The 16808-nt window shown below is 40.1% G+C and overlaps 1 protein-coding gene across 1 annotated transcript in view; it reads right to left on the bottom strand.

The window, feature by feature from the left end:
* Nucleotides 1-267: 267 nt before the first annotated feature.
* Nucleotides 268-16808, bottom strand: part of ADAMTS20 (ADAM metallopeptidase with thrombospondin type 1 motif 20) — a 170740-nt gene continuing 154199 nt past the window's right edge. The window contains exons 30-39 of the mRNA XM_077807769.1: nt 13220-13393; nt 10576-10746; nt 9356-9556; nt 9099-9228; nt 8836-8930; nt 8656-8750; nt 7107-7240; nt 5397-5488; nt 1278-1382; nt 268-360 (exon numbers count right to left, since the gene is read on the bottom strand). Coding sequence (XP_077663895.1) covers nt 268-360; nt 1278-1382; nt 5397-5488; nt 7107-7240; nt 8656-8750; nt 8836-8930; nt 9099-9228; nt 9356-9556; nt 10576-10746; nt 13220-13393 — 1290 coding nt within the window. The remainder of the gene's footprint in view (nt 361-1277; nt 1383-5396; nt 5489-7106; nt 7241-8655; nt 8751-8835; nt 8931-9098; nt 9229-9355; nt 9557-10575; nt 10747-13219; nt 13394-16808) is intronic.

Genomic DNA, 16808 nt, shown 5'->3' with positions numbered 1-16808 from the left:
TGCAGTTTATTTTACTTGCTTGTATATACTGTACATTGAATGAATACCTCTTTATTAAAACCTGAGGGTTTATGATTGTGGTTTATGCACCTGTTAGCCCATCACTAAATGATTAAACAATGATATGCATCCCTGAACACTGAAGAAAATGGGAAGGAATTCTTAGTAGTAAATTAACATTTCAGAGATGAAAGACTGAAAAAAATAATAGCACCTAGAATTTGCACCTTAAAGACAGTTTTTCTTGCTTTTGATGTTCTTACCACTTCAGGGTTTTATTTGAAGTTGGAGACCAATACTTGTGTTAGGAATACATTTCCCACAGAACCCTCCACATCTTCCATATATTTTAGTACCATCCTGGAAATTAGAGAGGCAAAAATAGCAAGAACTCAGTCATGAGAAACTATCAAAGCCATAATTACACACAATAGTTTAATAAAATGGTGACTCATCAGAACCTTTGCCACATCCCCCTGAAGACTACGGTATCTGGGAGACAAGACCAAATTAACTTGAACACACTGGGTTTGTCTACACGTTGTAGCAGTGTGTGCCAGAGGCACTCTGGCACACACTGCTGTAGACACTCTGAAGTGTTGCACTCTAACTGCCCTGTGTAGACCTTGCTAATGCCCTCTAAAAGGTTCCTAGCATGTGTTAACTTAGCACTGTTTCAGACAGGACTATGTCAATGGGCAATAGGTACCTATTAGCACAGGTGCCAGCTTCCTGCTTGTTCCAGGGGTACTCAACCCCAGGTCCCACCCCCAACCCCACTCCACCCCTTCCCTCAAGTCCCCATCCTGCCCTGCTTCTTCCTGCTTCTGCCCTAGGCCCCATCCCCACCCATGCTCCGCCCCCACCCTACCTCTTCCCGTCCCCTTCCCTGAGCGTGCCCCATTCCCACTCCTCCCCCTCCCCCAGTGCATTCTGCATGCTGCAGAATAGCTGATCGCGATGGGCAGGAGGCACTGGGGGAGGAAGAGGAGCTGACTGTCGGTGGGTGCTAAGCACCTGCTAATTTTTTTCTGTGGGTGCTCCAGCCCTGGAGCACCCATGGAGTCAGTGCCTATGCCTATTAGACTGGGTCAGCAGGGTCTATGCAGGGTAGTTAGAGCCCAATCCTTTGGAGCGTTCTACAATTTACAGCCCTCTGGCTAGGCATTGTCCTACCTAGTAGACAAGTTCATAAATTCATAAAGTATCTGTGAAAGTGTCTCAGTCAAGTCAAGAATGGACAAAGAATATGCACCCATGGAGCACACATTACTTACTTGAGATTTGTGTATATCAACAGTTGCATAATTGCCCTGAGCAATCCATCTAGCTGTATTGGATAGCCTCAGGCCAGTGCCTGTCAAATTAATGCTGAACTGCCCCTATCAAAAAAAAAAAAAAAAAAAAAATCAAAGCACAGAGCTTATGTACAAACTTTAAGACACTTAACATTAGCAAATACTACTTAGAGTATTGCATTGTAACCTTACGGTTACATACCGAATTTTGTATTTCTAAAGTCAAAAAGCCTAGAAACCTCTATGTTGGCACACACAAGCCTTTTACTGTATTTAGCTCACTCACCATCTCTTATACCTGAGAGTAAATTATTATTTTAATATTTTTCTCTCCTATTATAATAAAAAATTAGGTTACATCAAATACTCAGACATTTTGTGATGTTCCCAGATAGTTCTTGCAAAGGAATTAATTATGGACAAAAACATAATGATCAGGAGTTCAGTTTAGATTAGAGAAACATCCAAAAGTGCTGATATTTATTTGAAACACAAACAAGCATTTTCATCAAGAGACATTGCTGGAATTCTGGTACAAACTGTTTTTTGTGTGATCCTTGCAGTCATTTCTGGTTTGCTAGTGGTGGGAAATAATGCTGAATAATACCAATTATGAGTTCGTTGGCATAATTACAATACCATATAACATAACATCAGTTATCATCATAATCAAATAACAATTCTGGTCAAAAGCCAGACATTTTGAGAGATGAAAAACAACAAATTTCAACAAAATACTTTAAAAATTATCTGAATTTCTGAAAACCTCAAACTTTTTGGATTGGTTCATGTTTTTGGTTTGATTCACATTTTATCTGAAGTGGATTGTTTATTATTCCTAACTGAAATCAGATTTTATTTTAATTAGTGTGTTAAAAAATGTGAGACCTGCCAGAATGAGGCTTGCTTTCTTAAAAATAGACAAAGTGGATGAGGTAATATCTTCTTTTGGACTAAACTCTGTGGATGAAAGAAACAAACGTCTGAAGCTTTGAAGAAGAACTCTGTGGAGCTCAAAAGCTTGTCTCTCTCACCAACAGATGTTGGTTCAGTAAAGGATATTACGTCGCCCACCTGGTCTCTCTCATATCCTGGGACCAAGATGGCTACAACAACACCCGAAACAACCATTTCTCAAAAGATAAATATTTTAGACTGTGTTTGAACTTTTTGGAGCAACATCGGCATGGTCTGCCACACTCTGGCAACTACGGACAAATCCTTCTCTGCTACTCACAGCTCTCAGCCTTTTTCAAGTGTAGTTTCCAGTCAAGTGCCTCACCCTATTCTGAAAGTGATAGCTCACTCTTCCATGCTTACAGAATACTTAATATACCTCTTAACAAAGCAATCAATACAGATACAAACAAATATTTAAATTAAATTCACTGCTAAATACAAAGTTGTACAATAAACACAATTTCAGAGAATTACATAGATTCCAGAGCCCTTTTATATGCAAACCTTTATTTAAAAATAAAAATCAAAGATGGACTTGAAATACACTTTAGAACAGACAACGTGTTCAGAACTAGAAACTATACTACACTTTTTCCACTAATTTTTTCCACTTTAGAAAATAAATGGTGACACAGAAGACAAGTTGCAGAAATTGAATAAACTACAATCATGCAATATCATGGTTGAGCTTTTAAACAAACATGTCAGTAAATACACTGTATGTGTGTGTGTATATATATATAAAGGTGTGTATATATATATATATGCACTGTACATACAAACAGTGACAAAACTTGCTGCCCTTAGTAGCCAATGAGGATTTTGCCATCGACTTTAATGAAAACTGAATCAAGCCTGTCCTGAATGTGCTTGTTTCAAATTTTGTAAAGTCACAAGGGGTATGAGATTAGTACTATGCAATCGAAATCTCCATCAACTCCAGTCATACTTCATGAAAGACTTTCCCATTTTACTGTTTTATTCTTTTGCCAAAATCCAACATGGTAAATATATGTACTACTTACTGTTGGATGGTTTCATCTAGGCTTGGCAGAATTTCGATTTTAATTTTTTTTTACAATTTTGACAGATAATATCAATATTTATTTTTAAGCATTTTTTTTTCAATTTTTATCTATCTAAATTTTCACAATTGTGAAATTCTGAGGGGGTCAGACAATTATTTAATGACAGATATCGAGATTCAAAAAGTTAAAGCTTTATAAATATTAAAACACAAATTGTCAACATCACATGCAAAAATATACAAAATGAATATCCTTAAAATCAACAAATCATACCTGGTTTTCCTATTGATTCACTAGTCCATTTTTAACAAGCTTAATTCTAAAATCTAATTACTGGATTTTGACTCTAATAAAGTTTTCAAACAGTATTTTTCTTATTTTGCTTATCTGTAAATTTCGATGATCATCAATGGAAATACTTTTTTCTCAGTTTGTGGTATACAGTGAAATCAACATTTACCAATTTTTACTGAAATCGAATCCTTCCAAGCCTAGTTTAAAGGTATAAATGTTAAGGTGTTCATGAGATACCTATATTTTGATAGTACCCAAACTTTATCAAAAATAAACTACATACAAAGGACTGTATGAAGAGTTTATTTTTATTTCAGGGTTCTAGTGATGCATATACACCATTCAAGCTTCACTCTTGTGATTCATATAGATGCTGAAAACACCAGTCTCATATTGTATAGTTTGGTATAACTTATTTCCTGTATATTTTCATGTCTAGTTGCTCTTTTTATTTTTTAGGACTCATACCCCTGGGTGTACTGGCACAAGCTGATGTGTTACACAGGTGAGGTGGTTCTTTGAGTACCAAAGAAGCGGAACGTATTAATTTTATGGCATACAGCATCTGGAGAAAATTAATGCAAATGGAGTGTAGCTTATTCCATAATCATAGGCCCATAATATTTCATGAAGTAACTTCATCCACAGTGATGTCATGTTGCAGAAATAAATGAACATTGCATATGTGCAATTATACTGATGGCACAGCAGTTGCCTGTCATGTATAATATTCAGGCTTGGGAGCAGATCTGAAAAACTTTGAGAGTGAAGGAAGTGGTGCAATTGATCTGAACAGAGACCAGCAGCACTTCTTCAAGGCATCTCCTGAGGTGTGAACACTTCAGTGCAGAGATATATCCCCAATTAGCGGAATCCATTATCATTAGTTATTAAAGGTCATGTTCACCACTGGTGTAAAGAGATGCAGTTCAACAGAGCTGTGCCCACTTAGGTCAGTAGTGGATTTGGCCCTATGATTTTTTCTTTTTCAGTATCCAGTGCTCTGAAGCACTTGTGAGGATTTTTGTTTATTTGTGGTTTAATTTTCTGGTTACTGTATTCTGGTCCTGGTCTTAGGCCAGTGAATGACATTTGGCTGCTTGGGATGCCCTCTTGTATCTGCATGTATCAGACCTCTGCTCTTTCTCCACACAAGTATTCCAACATGTTTCATGAAGTCCCAGGTGATAGATCATTAAGGCAACTCACAACACATGCTGGGAAGTATTCTTTTGCTGCTGAGCAATGAGAATTCTATGATTCTATGATCTTTAAGTACTGCCTTTCAGCTCCTCCACTCTTTATGTGAATGAATGTCTCATGCCATATACATCATGGGAGCAGAGAAACCAAGACAAAAATACAGAGAAGGGGAGTCAGCTGATAGGGATCTGATGAAGAGGAGATGGAAAGGGATGGAGAGGAAAAGAGAAATTGATGGGGCCATAGCAAGGGAGGAGAGCTGGAAAGAGGGATTAGAAGGACATACAAAAAATTTAAGGGGTAATGCACATCAGAAGAACACCAGTGCAAGAGGCAGGAACACAAGAGATCAATAGCAGATTGGATACTTATACATGGAGCAGGAACATGAGGGACAGCAAAAGAGACAGCTATGGGGAAAACAATTTCAGGGAGCAAATGTAACGGATGATGGACTAAAAGAGAGGGGAGCAAGAAGCAATTACTTATTAATGTACTGTATTTTTGTACAGAAGATTGAGTGTACATTAGTCGATTGCATCTCCCTACTACGACCTCTAGTAAAATGGTCTTTTTCTTAAGTGTTAATTTCATGGAAAAAAATTATAAATACCTGTGGGCATCTGGCAGCACTATAGCAATCTCCAGCTGTAGCAAAAGGAACAGCTCTCCCAAATACAATCTGAGCAAAGAGAAGGTCTGTAGCTAATAAACAGATATGACAATTATTTAGCACTGGAATTGTTGCTTTAAAAACTTATTAGTAGACAAGCAATATGCAGAAAGTAGCAAAAGTGGGTGGGTCGGGGAATTTGGGGAAGGGGTGGAGTGAGGGCAGTGCAGGAGCGGGGCCAGAGGCAGGGCAAGGTGTCAAGCACCCACCAAGCAGAGGGGAAGTCGGCGCTATGGTGTAATCTGCTGTAGGAAAAGGCTTACTTCATAGACTATCAGGGTTGGAAGGAACTTCAGGAGGTCATCTAGTCCAACCCCCCTGCTCAAAGCAGGACCAATCCCCACTTTTTGCCCCAGATCCCTAAATGGCCCCCTCAAGGATTGTGTAGAACTGATCAATGAAATTGTTTTTAATTGTTCACTTTATTAATATAACTTCATAAGCAAAGTTTTATGAATGAAACAACATTCATTCATAAAACCAGTTACCCCAATAACTGGATAATTGAGTTTCACTTTCAATCCAATTGCTGCTTGAATCACTGAAACTTGCACTGCTTCAACATTGTAACTTCTGTTCACTATTTGCCATTCCTTACACTTGTCCATGTTGCAACCCAAACTCCATTTTAACTTATCCCAAACTCCATTTTAAAATGCTCACTTCATTTTTGCAAAACCCTGCTGTAATCTTATTAGTTTAGTTCAGATGTGTGAATGAGGTATGGATGGATGATGGGATCAACCTCCAGTCCCAGCCTGTCCTGATGAAATAAAGTGTAAACACCAACGGCTGAAGATGCAGACAACAGCCCTGACAAAGTAAGAAGAGTCCACCCTCAAAAGAAAAGAACAAAAGTACAACTGAAGAAACATCAAAGCCAGGTCCTAGGCTGAAAGTCATGTCTGCAATTGACGGGTGATCAATCACACTGGACCCAGAGGCAGCATGACACAGCAAGACCTATAGACTCTGGATTCAAACTAAAGCCTACAAAAAGGATGGGTGAGATGGAAGGCTTTGGAGGGTAACATTCTGCTGCCAACATGGAAGGGCATCGGTGCACGCCCAACAGAGACCCAGCTCTTCCTTTTGTCCAGCTTTCCTGGCCAGTTAGGCGCCACAAGCTACGAACCCAAGCCACGAACTCAAGCTACATTCAGAACTGGTAACTATATAGCAGCTACAGAACATTTGGTGTGTGTGTATGTATGTGTGTGTGTGTATATATACAAAGGTATTAGATATTAGTTATTGGTCTTAAATCAAATTGTGTTATTATAATAAATGTGACATCTTGTCTTGTCCCCTGAAACAATCCTGTGCAGTTTTGTCTGTATAACAATTGAACTCACAACCCTGGGTTTAGCAGGCGAATGCTCACACCACTGAGCTATCCCTCCCCCTTAGTTCTGCTCTTGAGAAACACATACATCGGATTATGCATGTGTATTAAAGTTATGAGACACCCATGAAAGCTTAAGGTTTGAACCTGTGAAGTTTCATTCATGGAAGTGCCATTGAAGTTAAGAGTTTTGTTTGCGTAGAAATGGCGCAATTGGTTTCTAAATTTGCATTTATAGTAGTCACTTTAAAATTCCAAGAGAAGGGTCATTACATAGAGTTCTGTAATAATATATAAACACTTACTGTCAATTTGCATAGAGATTATATCAATTCTTATTTTGCTAAAACTGGTATGTCCAGCAGCAAGGTAGTCATTTCTGCATGCACAGTCTTGCCTTCTGCTTCCATTGAAAGGACATTCATATGGATTTTGTAACCTGTAATAGCACATTTGGTTTCTATTTTTGTATGTTTTCTAAAGTAGTATCATACTGAAAAACAATCAAATCATTTTATACTACGCACAGAATATCGAACAAATACTGAATAGTACAGTAACTCCATGCTTAACATTGTAATTATGTTCCTGAAAAATGCTACTTTAAGCAAAACGATGTTAAGCGAATCCAATTTCCCCATAAGAATTAATGTAAATGGAGGTGGGGGGGAGGGTTAGGTTTCCAGGGAAATTCTTTTTGCCAGACAAAAGACATCATATATATACATACACAGTACATGTTTTAAACAAACAATTTAATACTGTACACAGCAATGATGATTGTGAAGCTTGGTTAAGTGGTGAAGTCAGAGGGTGGAAGAGGGTGGGATATTTCCCAGGAGATGCTTTACTGCTAAATGATGAACTAGCATTCTGCTGAGCCCTCAAGGGTTAACACATTGTTGTTAATGTAGCCTCACACTTTACTAGGCAACACTAATGGAGGGAGGGGAGACAGCATGGCAGAGAGAGACAGAGACACACACCATGTGTGAGAGAGAGAGAGAGACACGCATTGCCCCTTTAAGTAGAGTGACCCCACCCTAAGTACACTGCCTTTTTAAATAGATCAGCAAGTTGAGACAACAGCTGCTGCCAGCAAGCTCCCTCCCTCCTGAGCCCTGTCATGTCCCCCCATGCTCTGTGGAGATTAGGTACAGAAGTGGCGGAAAGGGGGACACCCTGACATTAGCATCCCTCTCCCCCGCTCTCCCTTGCACAGCAAGCAGGAGGCTCTGGGGAGCCGCTCCAAGGCAGAGGGCAGGAGCAGCACATAGCCATGGGGGGAGGCACAGCTGAACTGCTGGCAATTGATAGCCTACTGGGCAGCTGCCACACAGGGAATTTAGGGGAGTGGGGAGCTGATGGGGGGCTCCCAGTTCACCCTGGTTCCAAGCCCCCACCAGCTAGCTCCAACGGGCTGCTCTTCCTGCAAGCAGTGGACAAAGCAAGTGGCTGCTAAACAACGTTATAAGGGAGCATTGCGCAATTTTAAACGAGCATGTTCCCTAATAGATCAGCAACGTAATAACAAAATACCATTAACTGGGACGACATTAAGTGAGGAGTTACTGTAGGACCTTTATACACTTGGGCCAACAGCAGCACTGGTATAACCAGGTACCATTTCCACTGAAATAATAAAAGGTCATCTGTAAGATCAGTTACTGCAGGTACACACAAATTCAGTATGGAAATATATTTACATTAGTAATGTACATTTGTGTGCCTACAACTTTGAAAATTGTGCCCAAATATGTTTCTATGCATATGATTCCATAAAGGAAAACTCTGCTTTATAGTTTCAAACTACCAAATACATTTCATAAAGTAAGAACCCCACTGATTTTATACCTGTATCCATATACTTCAGAAAAGTTGTCTGCTTCACCTTTAACCAATGTTAAATATTCTCTGGGATTCTCAAACTGCATCCCCGAACAATAAATCTACAACCAAAAATATAACCCTTATTATTATATAATACACGTTTTATTTCACAACCCACCCCTTTGATAGAAATGTTAATAGTACCTTTATCAATCTTCCTTTAACGTTCAGTAAATATTCACCATCCTTTCTAATTCTTTTTTTACTCTGGATTTCTTTGCAGCTGGTGAAAGCTTCACCTTAAAAATGAGTGATTGAACCATATCAATATTTCATGAGCTGAGAATTGAACCTGAACACCTAATTGTGTATATTTGTGTTGCAAAGATATTTATTTTACAGTTTTTACATAAATATCCCAAGAAAGCATTTGGTACAGTACATAATCATCACTGTCAATTACTTACATTCTTTTGCATGACAGATCTTTCTGGCTGCTGGTTTTAAACGTGACAGGCACAAGCTACTGGATAAGCCATTTTCAGTCATGCATTCTACTCTTCTTTCCTTTATTCCCACTCCACAAGCTACTGAGCACTACACACAGATAACAACCAGAAGTTCAGAAGAAAATAAACCACTAACACTATCAGCAAATACATTTTGGTAAACTTTTTTGTGTTTGAGGCAACTGTAAAGTTTTAGCTTGCACATTTATACTCACTTTGCTCCATTTCCCCACCTTCCAAGTAGCTGGTTGTAAACATCCCCTGATATTACATTTATAAATGTGTGGGGAAGGCACTATTGGGCAATCTCGATATGCTACCGAGCGAAGACCATAAGCACGATTATTCCGAATAGTGTGGATTCCAACACAGTATGTGATCCTTTGTTGGTAATCAAGCCCACAGCTGGCTGAACACTGAAATAATAACAAAAAGCATTATTTTCGGTGATATTTGCAGCATCAGAATATAGTTAGTGAGTCCTGATCCTCTCTTCAGTGAGAGTATGGGGCGTAGTAGACATTATTCCCACATATGCTGGCCCAGCATTTTTTTAGTAATGATCTGGCAGAGTACAGAAATGGAGCTCTATAATAACTATGCCTCAAGACCTGTGGAGCCTTTGGAGGTGGGAGCTCATGCTGTCCCAAGGCAGGAACCTGGCTCTGCAGTTACCTCCACACAGTGCAGGCAAGAAAGGCCCAAGGGACCAGGAGCCTGATGTAAAGCCTACTGAACTCAATGGAAAGACTCCCACTGACTTCAGTGGGGCTTTGGATGAGGTCCCAGGAGAGGTTCTTCAGTACACAGAAAAGAAATTTGGTGGTAAGGACCAAGAGGAGCAGCTGTTCTCTAACAGGTGGGTCATGAGGTGTGCCTAGTAGATCATGGCAAAATCTCTAAAACATGGTGGCTGCTGCAACCAAGGTGGAGAAAACTGATAGGAGGGAAGAACCTCCTTTTATCTTCCTGCTGATGCCACTTCACCCCATTACAGTTCCTCCTATTCCTTCACCCCCGGTACTCTGCTCCAGAGAAGAATCACTTAAAGATGGTGAGACGCTGACGGTCTAGACCCAGTGCCCTCCAGCACTCACAGTTCTCAGCCCCGTCCCCAGGCTCAGTGCAGCACAAATGCAGTGGGAGGAGGGAAAGAAGAAGAGCTTAAGTACTCCTCCTGTTGCCCCCACCCACAGGTATCAGAAAATACCTACCCATCAGTACTCCTCCCACCCAGAGCTGCAACGGATTGTGGAACACAACCACAGAAAATTGTGGTGTTGGAGTCACAACAAGAAATCATGGTTGGTGTGAATGTCCCATGCGGAAAAAGTCTAAATTATTATTTTTTTTACACAGAATGTACAATTTATATTAATATTCTCTTATATACAACATCAAAATGAAAATTTGGTTAGCAACATGATTAATTTACCTGTGACAAGTCTCCTGTAACCACAGCATATTTACAGGGAGTAATCCTGCATTTTTTGATCGCTGGAGGCTTTGTGGCAGGATCACAGGAACTTTCATTTACTTGGATCTTGTTTTCATCCACACACGTGACCTTCCGGCGTGTTTCCTTTTTCCTACATGATGCTGAGCACTGAGTATGACATAAACAAATTACAGCTTTTCCATTTAAAATGGTTATTTATACAACAAATCTATCTGGTGGTTGCTATTCACAAGTAAAACTTTGAAACAAAGATGTAGTGAAACCTGTTATCTATTTCTGTACAAAACACCCAGGGTGTCCAAACCTTTCACTTTGTTCTCAAAGCTCGGATACCAGTACTTGTAATTATACACCCTTATTGTTTCATATATGACTGTGTAACATGTGAGGTGAGCCAGAGGTTAAAACGAAGAAAATGTCAGGCCAGGATAAGGGGCTGGGTCAAAATGACTCCTCTGTGTGAAAGGATAAGAAACAATAAGCATTCAATTAATGTAGGCTGGGTAACTTGGTCTTTAGAAAATGAACATCTTGCAAATGTTAAGTTATAAAGGAGTTTTGATACAATGAATCCAAACTCTACATTAGTAACCATTAATACTGGATATAACTGTGAAAGAAAGGGAAGGGAGAATGTGAACAAAGGAGTTTCACACAAAGGGTATCAAACATGAAATGAGTTACCAAGAAGAGACAGCAAAGCAAAATGCATTTACGTTTCCAGTTCAGAGCTCTGCATTTCTAGATAAAAAATACGAGCATTTGGAGAGCAGGGAAAATCCATACTTATGCTTGAAAATTTGCATTTCCTGTTATAAAACTCATTATCCTAAACATTTCTGAACAGTCTAGCGAATCTCTGCACCACTGGCTAGCACATCATGTTTATGTTTGCCTTGGCTAATGTTCATCCCCAGTGTGCCAATACCACAGCACTCCCAATACTCCAACAGTGGGTGCCTCAGGACTTCTTTGTCAAGTTAGTGCCACTTCCTTTGTCTTTGGTGAGGGCTGAGAAGGAGAGGTGGCAGCACTGTGCTTGTTCGGATGGGGGGAGGATGAGAGGAAGAGGCAGCCAATGAGGAGCAGAGACACACAAGGATAGAAGAGGGGCATTGAAAGCACCATACAGAGAAGCTGAAGCATAAAGGCTAGAAAATGGCAAAGGAAGACGTGGGAGCAAATGAAGCTAGATGATGAAATTTTTTTAAAAAAAGTAATTAAAATAGAAATTTCAATTCTCAGTTCAGATAAACATTTTTAGAGGATTTTTTTAAAAAGGAAAACGAAATAAATAATTCCCTTAAAGAAAAACAGCCTTCACCGGGATGGACCTGGAAAGATGCATGTGCACAGCTCCCCATGAAGCCAGGGTTCAGCATTAACATCATCAGGCGAGGTGTTCACATGCATTATGTGCAAAACATTCTTGTGATGCTAGCACTAATGGCTAGTACCACAAGAATGTTCTGTGTGTGTAAAGTTTGGTTCCTCCCCTCTGTTCTGCTAACATCATAGTACTTCAATGATTACAGTCACTCACATTTCATAAACCGAGATTTCTCAAAGTCTATTACAATGTGGAGCACAGCTTAATAGAGATTGTCTCTAGGACCTCCCTCCCAATCTCAGACATGTGGACACTCCCATTCCTGATCACATAATGTCCCTCTGACAAATGCTGCAGTTGCTTACATGAGAAAGTGACAGTAGGAAAGTATTTATATATCTTCAACTTTCTTGTAATTGATTTAGCACAGGAAAATATGCCCGAATAATGTGACCAACACCCAGCTCTTTGCAAACCACCAGCAAGTGATCTGTGGATTATCTGTGGTTTATGGCATGTATGTTAATAGCAAGTCAAGAGGACTATTCTTTTACAGTATAAATATTGCACCATTTACATTTAAAAATCATCATACCCAAATCTGGGACTTTGTTCCCCTAGGAGCCTGATTCTAAGAGACAGCATCCCTGAGGATCAGGCTATAAATTAACATTACATAACAGCTACGCTACCTGTGCATCTTCCTGGCTATGCTTTTTTTAAAAAAAATTATCCACAATACTTGTTTCACATTTTTACTTCTTTATTTTTTCCTGTTACTACAATGTCAAAACCATCTACAGTTCTGTGCCTTTTGATTTTTCTTGAACGGGTATGCCATGTTTTATTTTTTTATTTTTAAAGGCAAATCTTCCCATTGTAGAACTTCCCACTGTGGAAAGAAATGTTCCCAAAAGGATTATATCCTTGGAGTTTCTACGAAATAGTTCATCTTCCCTTATATTCCGGTTGGTTTTTTTGATTCTTAAAAGGTGATTCTTTTATAGTTTCTGATTTCTGAGGCTCCCACTGTTACACATTTTCTATACTACATACAGGTTACATGGGATTGGAGAGCGAGAACTATTACATTAAAATTAGTTTTAAAACTCCCCCTTTAGGGACCTGCTGATACTTCCTGCACTATTTCTGCCTACAACTCTAGACAAAAAAGTTCTTTATTAGAAAGAAAAAGTGCCTTTGAAATTTTATGCCACAGCTTTTGAATTTTGCAGGCCTGTTCACATTTGCAGGCAAATTACATCAAATTAGTTGAAAGGCCATACTTACATCTTGCCATTCATCTGTCAGCCATTGGTACAGCACACAGGCAGGCAGCCAACAGGGCTTCTGACTAGGGGGCTGGGCATCATGATTGCACATTGCTTCATTCACTCGAGCCCTGCCTTTCAGCCGACAGTAAACATCCCGTTGTTGAATCCCCACTCCACAAGTCACTGAGCACTACAGAAAATACATACATAAAGAAAGAAAGAATATGAAAAAGGTAGCCACCAAATATGGTAAAAACAACGAGGAGTCCTTGTGGCACCTTAGACACTAACAGATTTATTTGGGCATAAGCTTTCTTGGGATAGAACCCAGTTCCACGAAAGCTTATGCCCAAATAAATTTGTTAGTCTCTAAGGTGCCACAAGGACTCCCCGTTGTTTTTGCTGATACAGACAAACACAGCTATCCCTCTGAAACCTCTCACCAAATATGGTGTCATTTCCATTATCACATGTCATTCATAAACGAAGGTGCTTGCATATTACCCTTTTACAGTGCACTTATTACACTAACACACCTCTGTTTTCTACTGTTTGTTAACATAGTTCAGGTGTTTACTTCAATTTTCTACATTTTTGTCAGAAGAGATTTAGGATGAAAATGTCAAATTACAATGGAAAAAAACACCCCTTCAACAGGTGAGGTTAAATATATACCACAGAATAAGGACGATGATCCTGCGAAGAAATATGGCAACATGTTTAACTTAAGTCTCAATGGGAATAGTGGCTATTCACATATGTAAAGTTAAGTACATGCACAGGCTTTGCAGGATCAGGCCTATATAGCTGAAATCTTAGAGTTTGTTCAGTTTTAGAGCCCCGCGCAGGACTCAAAAATGTGTATCTGCATCTGATCCGTGATCCACAAAAACTGTTTGCAGATATTTGCAGATTTGCAGGGCTCTACTAACAGCTCTATGGGTCACCGCACACCAGTGACGCAGGGCTGAGCCAAGCCCCCGACCCCCAACCACCCACCACTTCTCTCCAGACACCTCCGCCCCCCTTAGGCCTCCTTCCCTGCTGCAGGCAGGGAGGCTATAATCCTGGGCCCTTATATGCCGCGCCACCCTCCCAGTGGGGGCTCGGACATGCCTACACAACCCTTGGCAGCTCTAACACACACATATCCAGCCGGAACAGACAGCAGTGACAACTACTCTCTTCACAGCCCCACTGTTGCCACCCGCTAGCTTAAAGTATAATCAGACCTCTTCAAAATGGCACTTGGCTCACTCCCTTCTGGGAGTTGTAGTTTACCTTCTCCATCAGAGCAAGCTGGGGTCTACAACTCCCAGAATGCCCAGCGGGCTATTTCCACATGTCACAGCCCGCTGCTGCGTGATTCAGAGAGCTGAGCTGGAGCCTGAGGGCTGGGTGACAGCCACTCCATTCGGGTGAATGTGTGCTGCAGAGCCCTGCACACATATAAAATTTGTATCTGCGTCTGAGCTGTGATCCGCAAAAATGGTCCATGGATGTAAAGCAGATATCCATGGATTTGCAGGGCTCTATTCACTTTGCTAAATTAAGAAATGATAGGTAGAATTACATGTGGTCTTAAGGAGTAAAAATATTATGGTCAGTATATTAGCTCACTCTGAAAGTGGCACATTCTGGTTAAAGAGAAAGAAACAATTGTCTGTATTACTGGTTAGCTAGAGATGTTTTCTGTGCCAGTCTACAAGATGAAAAGCATGTGTAATTCCATGAAGTTACATCAAGATCCTAAGGAACATTGACTAAGCTGGTTTCATTTAAATGTAATGGGCAGAACGTAGTTTATACATTCCCCTTCAAGGAGTAAGCTTAACTCTGCTGCATTCATTAGAGATCACTGTTAACTGTTGTAGTTAAATGAAAGAACTATAATAACAGCTCTGAAAGATTACAGAAGACTAATCAGCTACTTATGAAGCAAGCCACTAAGGAAGACATTTGAAAATTTTTTTGTTTTAATCTTTTAATTAAGTACACTAACATTTATTTATATTACAATTCTACGTGATAAGATCTAACCTATTCTTTTAAAGCTTGTGTATTGTGTGGGTATATATCATATCAGCTATGTTATATTCTTCCCAAAGAAAATGTTAAATTAAAAACCACACAGTTATCACCAGTGAACACGAACAGTCACAGCATAACAATACTTGAGATTCCACACTGATTTATTATTCTAAGTATTCAGAATTCCAGATACAAAGAACTCTGACAAAGAGAGACAGAGGGCGTGACATGGGATCCACGCTGACAACACACATTTACTGTCAGGTAAGTAACCTTCTTCAAGTATGTGTCAATGTGGATCCCACTCTAGGTGACTGACAAGATGGGACAGAGGAGTCCTGATTATCTAAGCAACCAGTGATTGTAATACTGCTCTCCTGAAGCTAGTATCTGTCCTTGCAGATAGATCGAGGGCATAGTGTTTAACAAAGACCACTGGTGTACTCCCATTGACTGCCTCAGGTATTTGTGATATAGGAATATTCCTGGAACAGGAGGAAATCTTGACCTCTAGATGAGTGAGTTTTCACATTCAGAGGAAGTGGTACATCAGCTGTCTGGTAGCAGATTGAAATGCACTGCATGATCGATTGAGATATTCTCTCCAGGAGATGGCTTGACTCTTTGAAGGCCCAAAATGGCAACAAAGAGATAGGGACAGAACTTGAAGGGCTTTGTTCTGTCCACATAATACAATAAAAATCTTAAAACATCCGAAGTGTGAAGTTTCTTCTCTCGCGGTGCAGAATGAGGATTGGGGAAGAAAACAGGCGGGTTGGTGTACTAATTTAAGTGAAACTTTGAAGACCACTTTAGGATGAGTTCTCAGCATCACCCTGTCTCTGTGAAATGTTGTGTAAAAGGGTCACTCATATAAGCTTTGCAGCTCGCTGATCTGCCTGGCTGAAGTAATTGCAATTAAGAAGACCATTTTAAGGATAAGATGGTATAAGGAGCACTCTGCAAAAGGCTTGAAGGGGGCCTCCATGAGGTTTGCAAGGCCAATGTTGAAATCCCACACAAGAGGGTATTCCTAGACTGATAGATAATCACTGTGGGATGTGAAAATATGGAGCAGGATTAGGCAGGTGGTGACAGGCTGAAATGGCTGCTAGATTAATGTTAATGGAGCTAAATGGTCTTTTAAATGCAGGAGATTCTCCAGGGCCTTTAGTATGGGCTCCTCCATTGTGTTAAGCTTACATTGTGTTGTCCATACTGAGAATCTTTTCCATTTAGAGAAATAAGTTTTCTTTGTGGAATGCTTCTTGTTTTGCAGGAGGATTTCTTGCACCTGAAAGAAGCAGTCTGTCAGTACCACTCAACTAGCCAATACCCAGGCTGTCAGATACAGTAACCGTGGGTCTGGATGAAGTATTTGATATTGGTTCTGCAATATTATGTCCAGACAGTCTGGAAGGCTGGATGGTATCCAAAGAAGGCGCATTAGCCAGAATTGTCTCAGGCAATATGGAGCTATCAGAATTACTTTGGCTTTGTCCTACCTGATCTTGCATATTAACCCAGGGCTTGGGAATGGGCAGGAAAACATACATGAGTCCCAGAATCCATGG

Source organism: Eretmochelys imbricata, chromosome 1, assembly GCF_965152235.1.
Source record: "Eretmochelys imbricata isolate rEreImb1 chromosome 1, rEreImb1.hap1, whole genome shotgun sequence".
In the NCBI taxonomy this organism is placed as follows: domain Eukaryota; kingdom Metazoa; phylum Chordata; order Testudines; family Cheloniidae; genus Eretmochelys; species Eretmochelys imbricata.
This window is presented reverse-complemented; position numbering and strand designations above follow the sequence as displayed.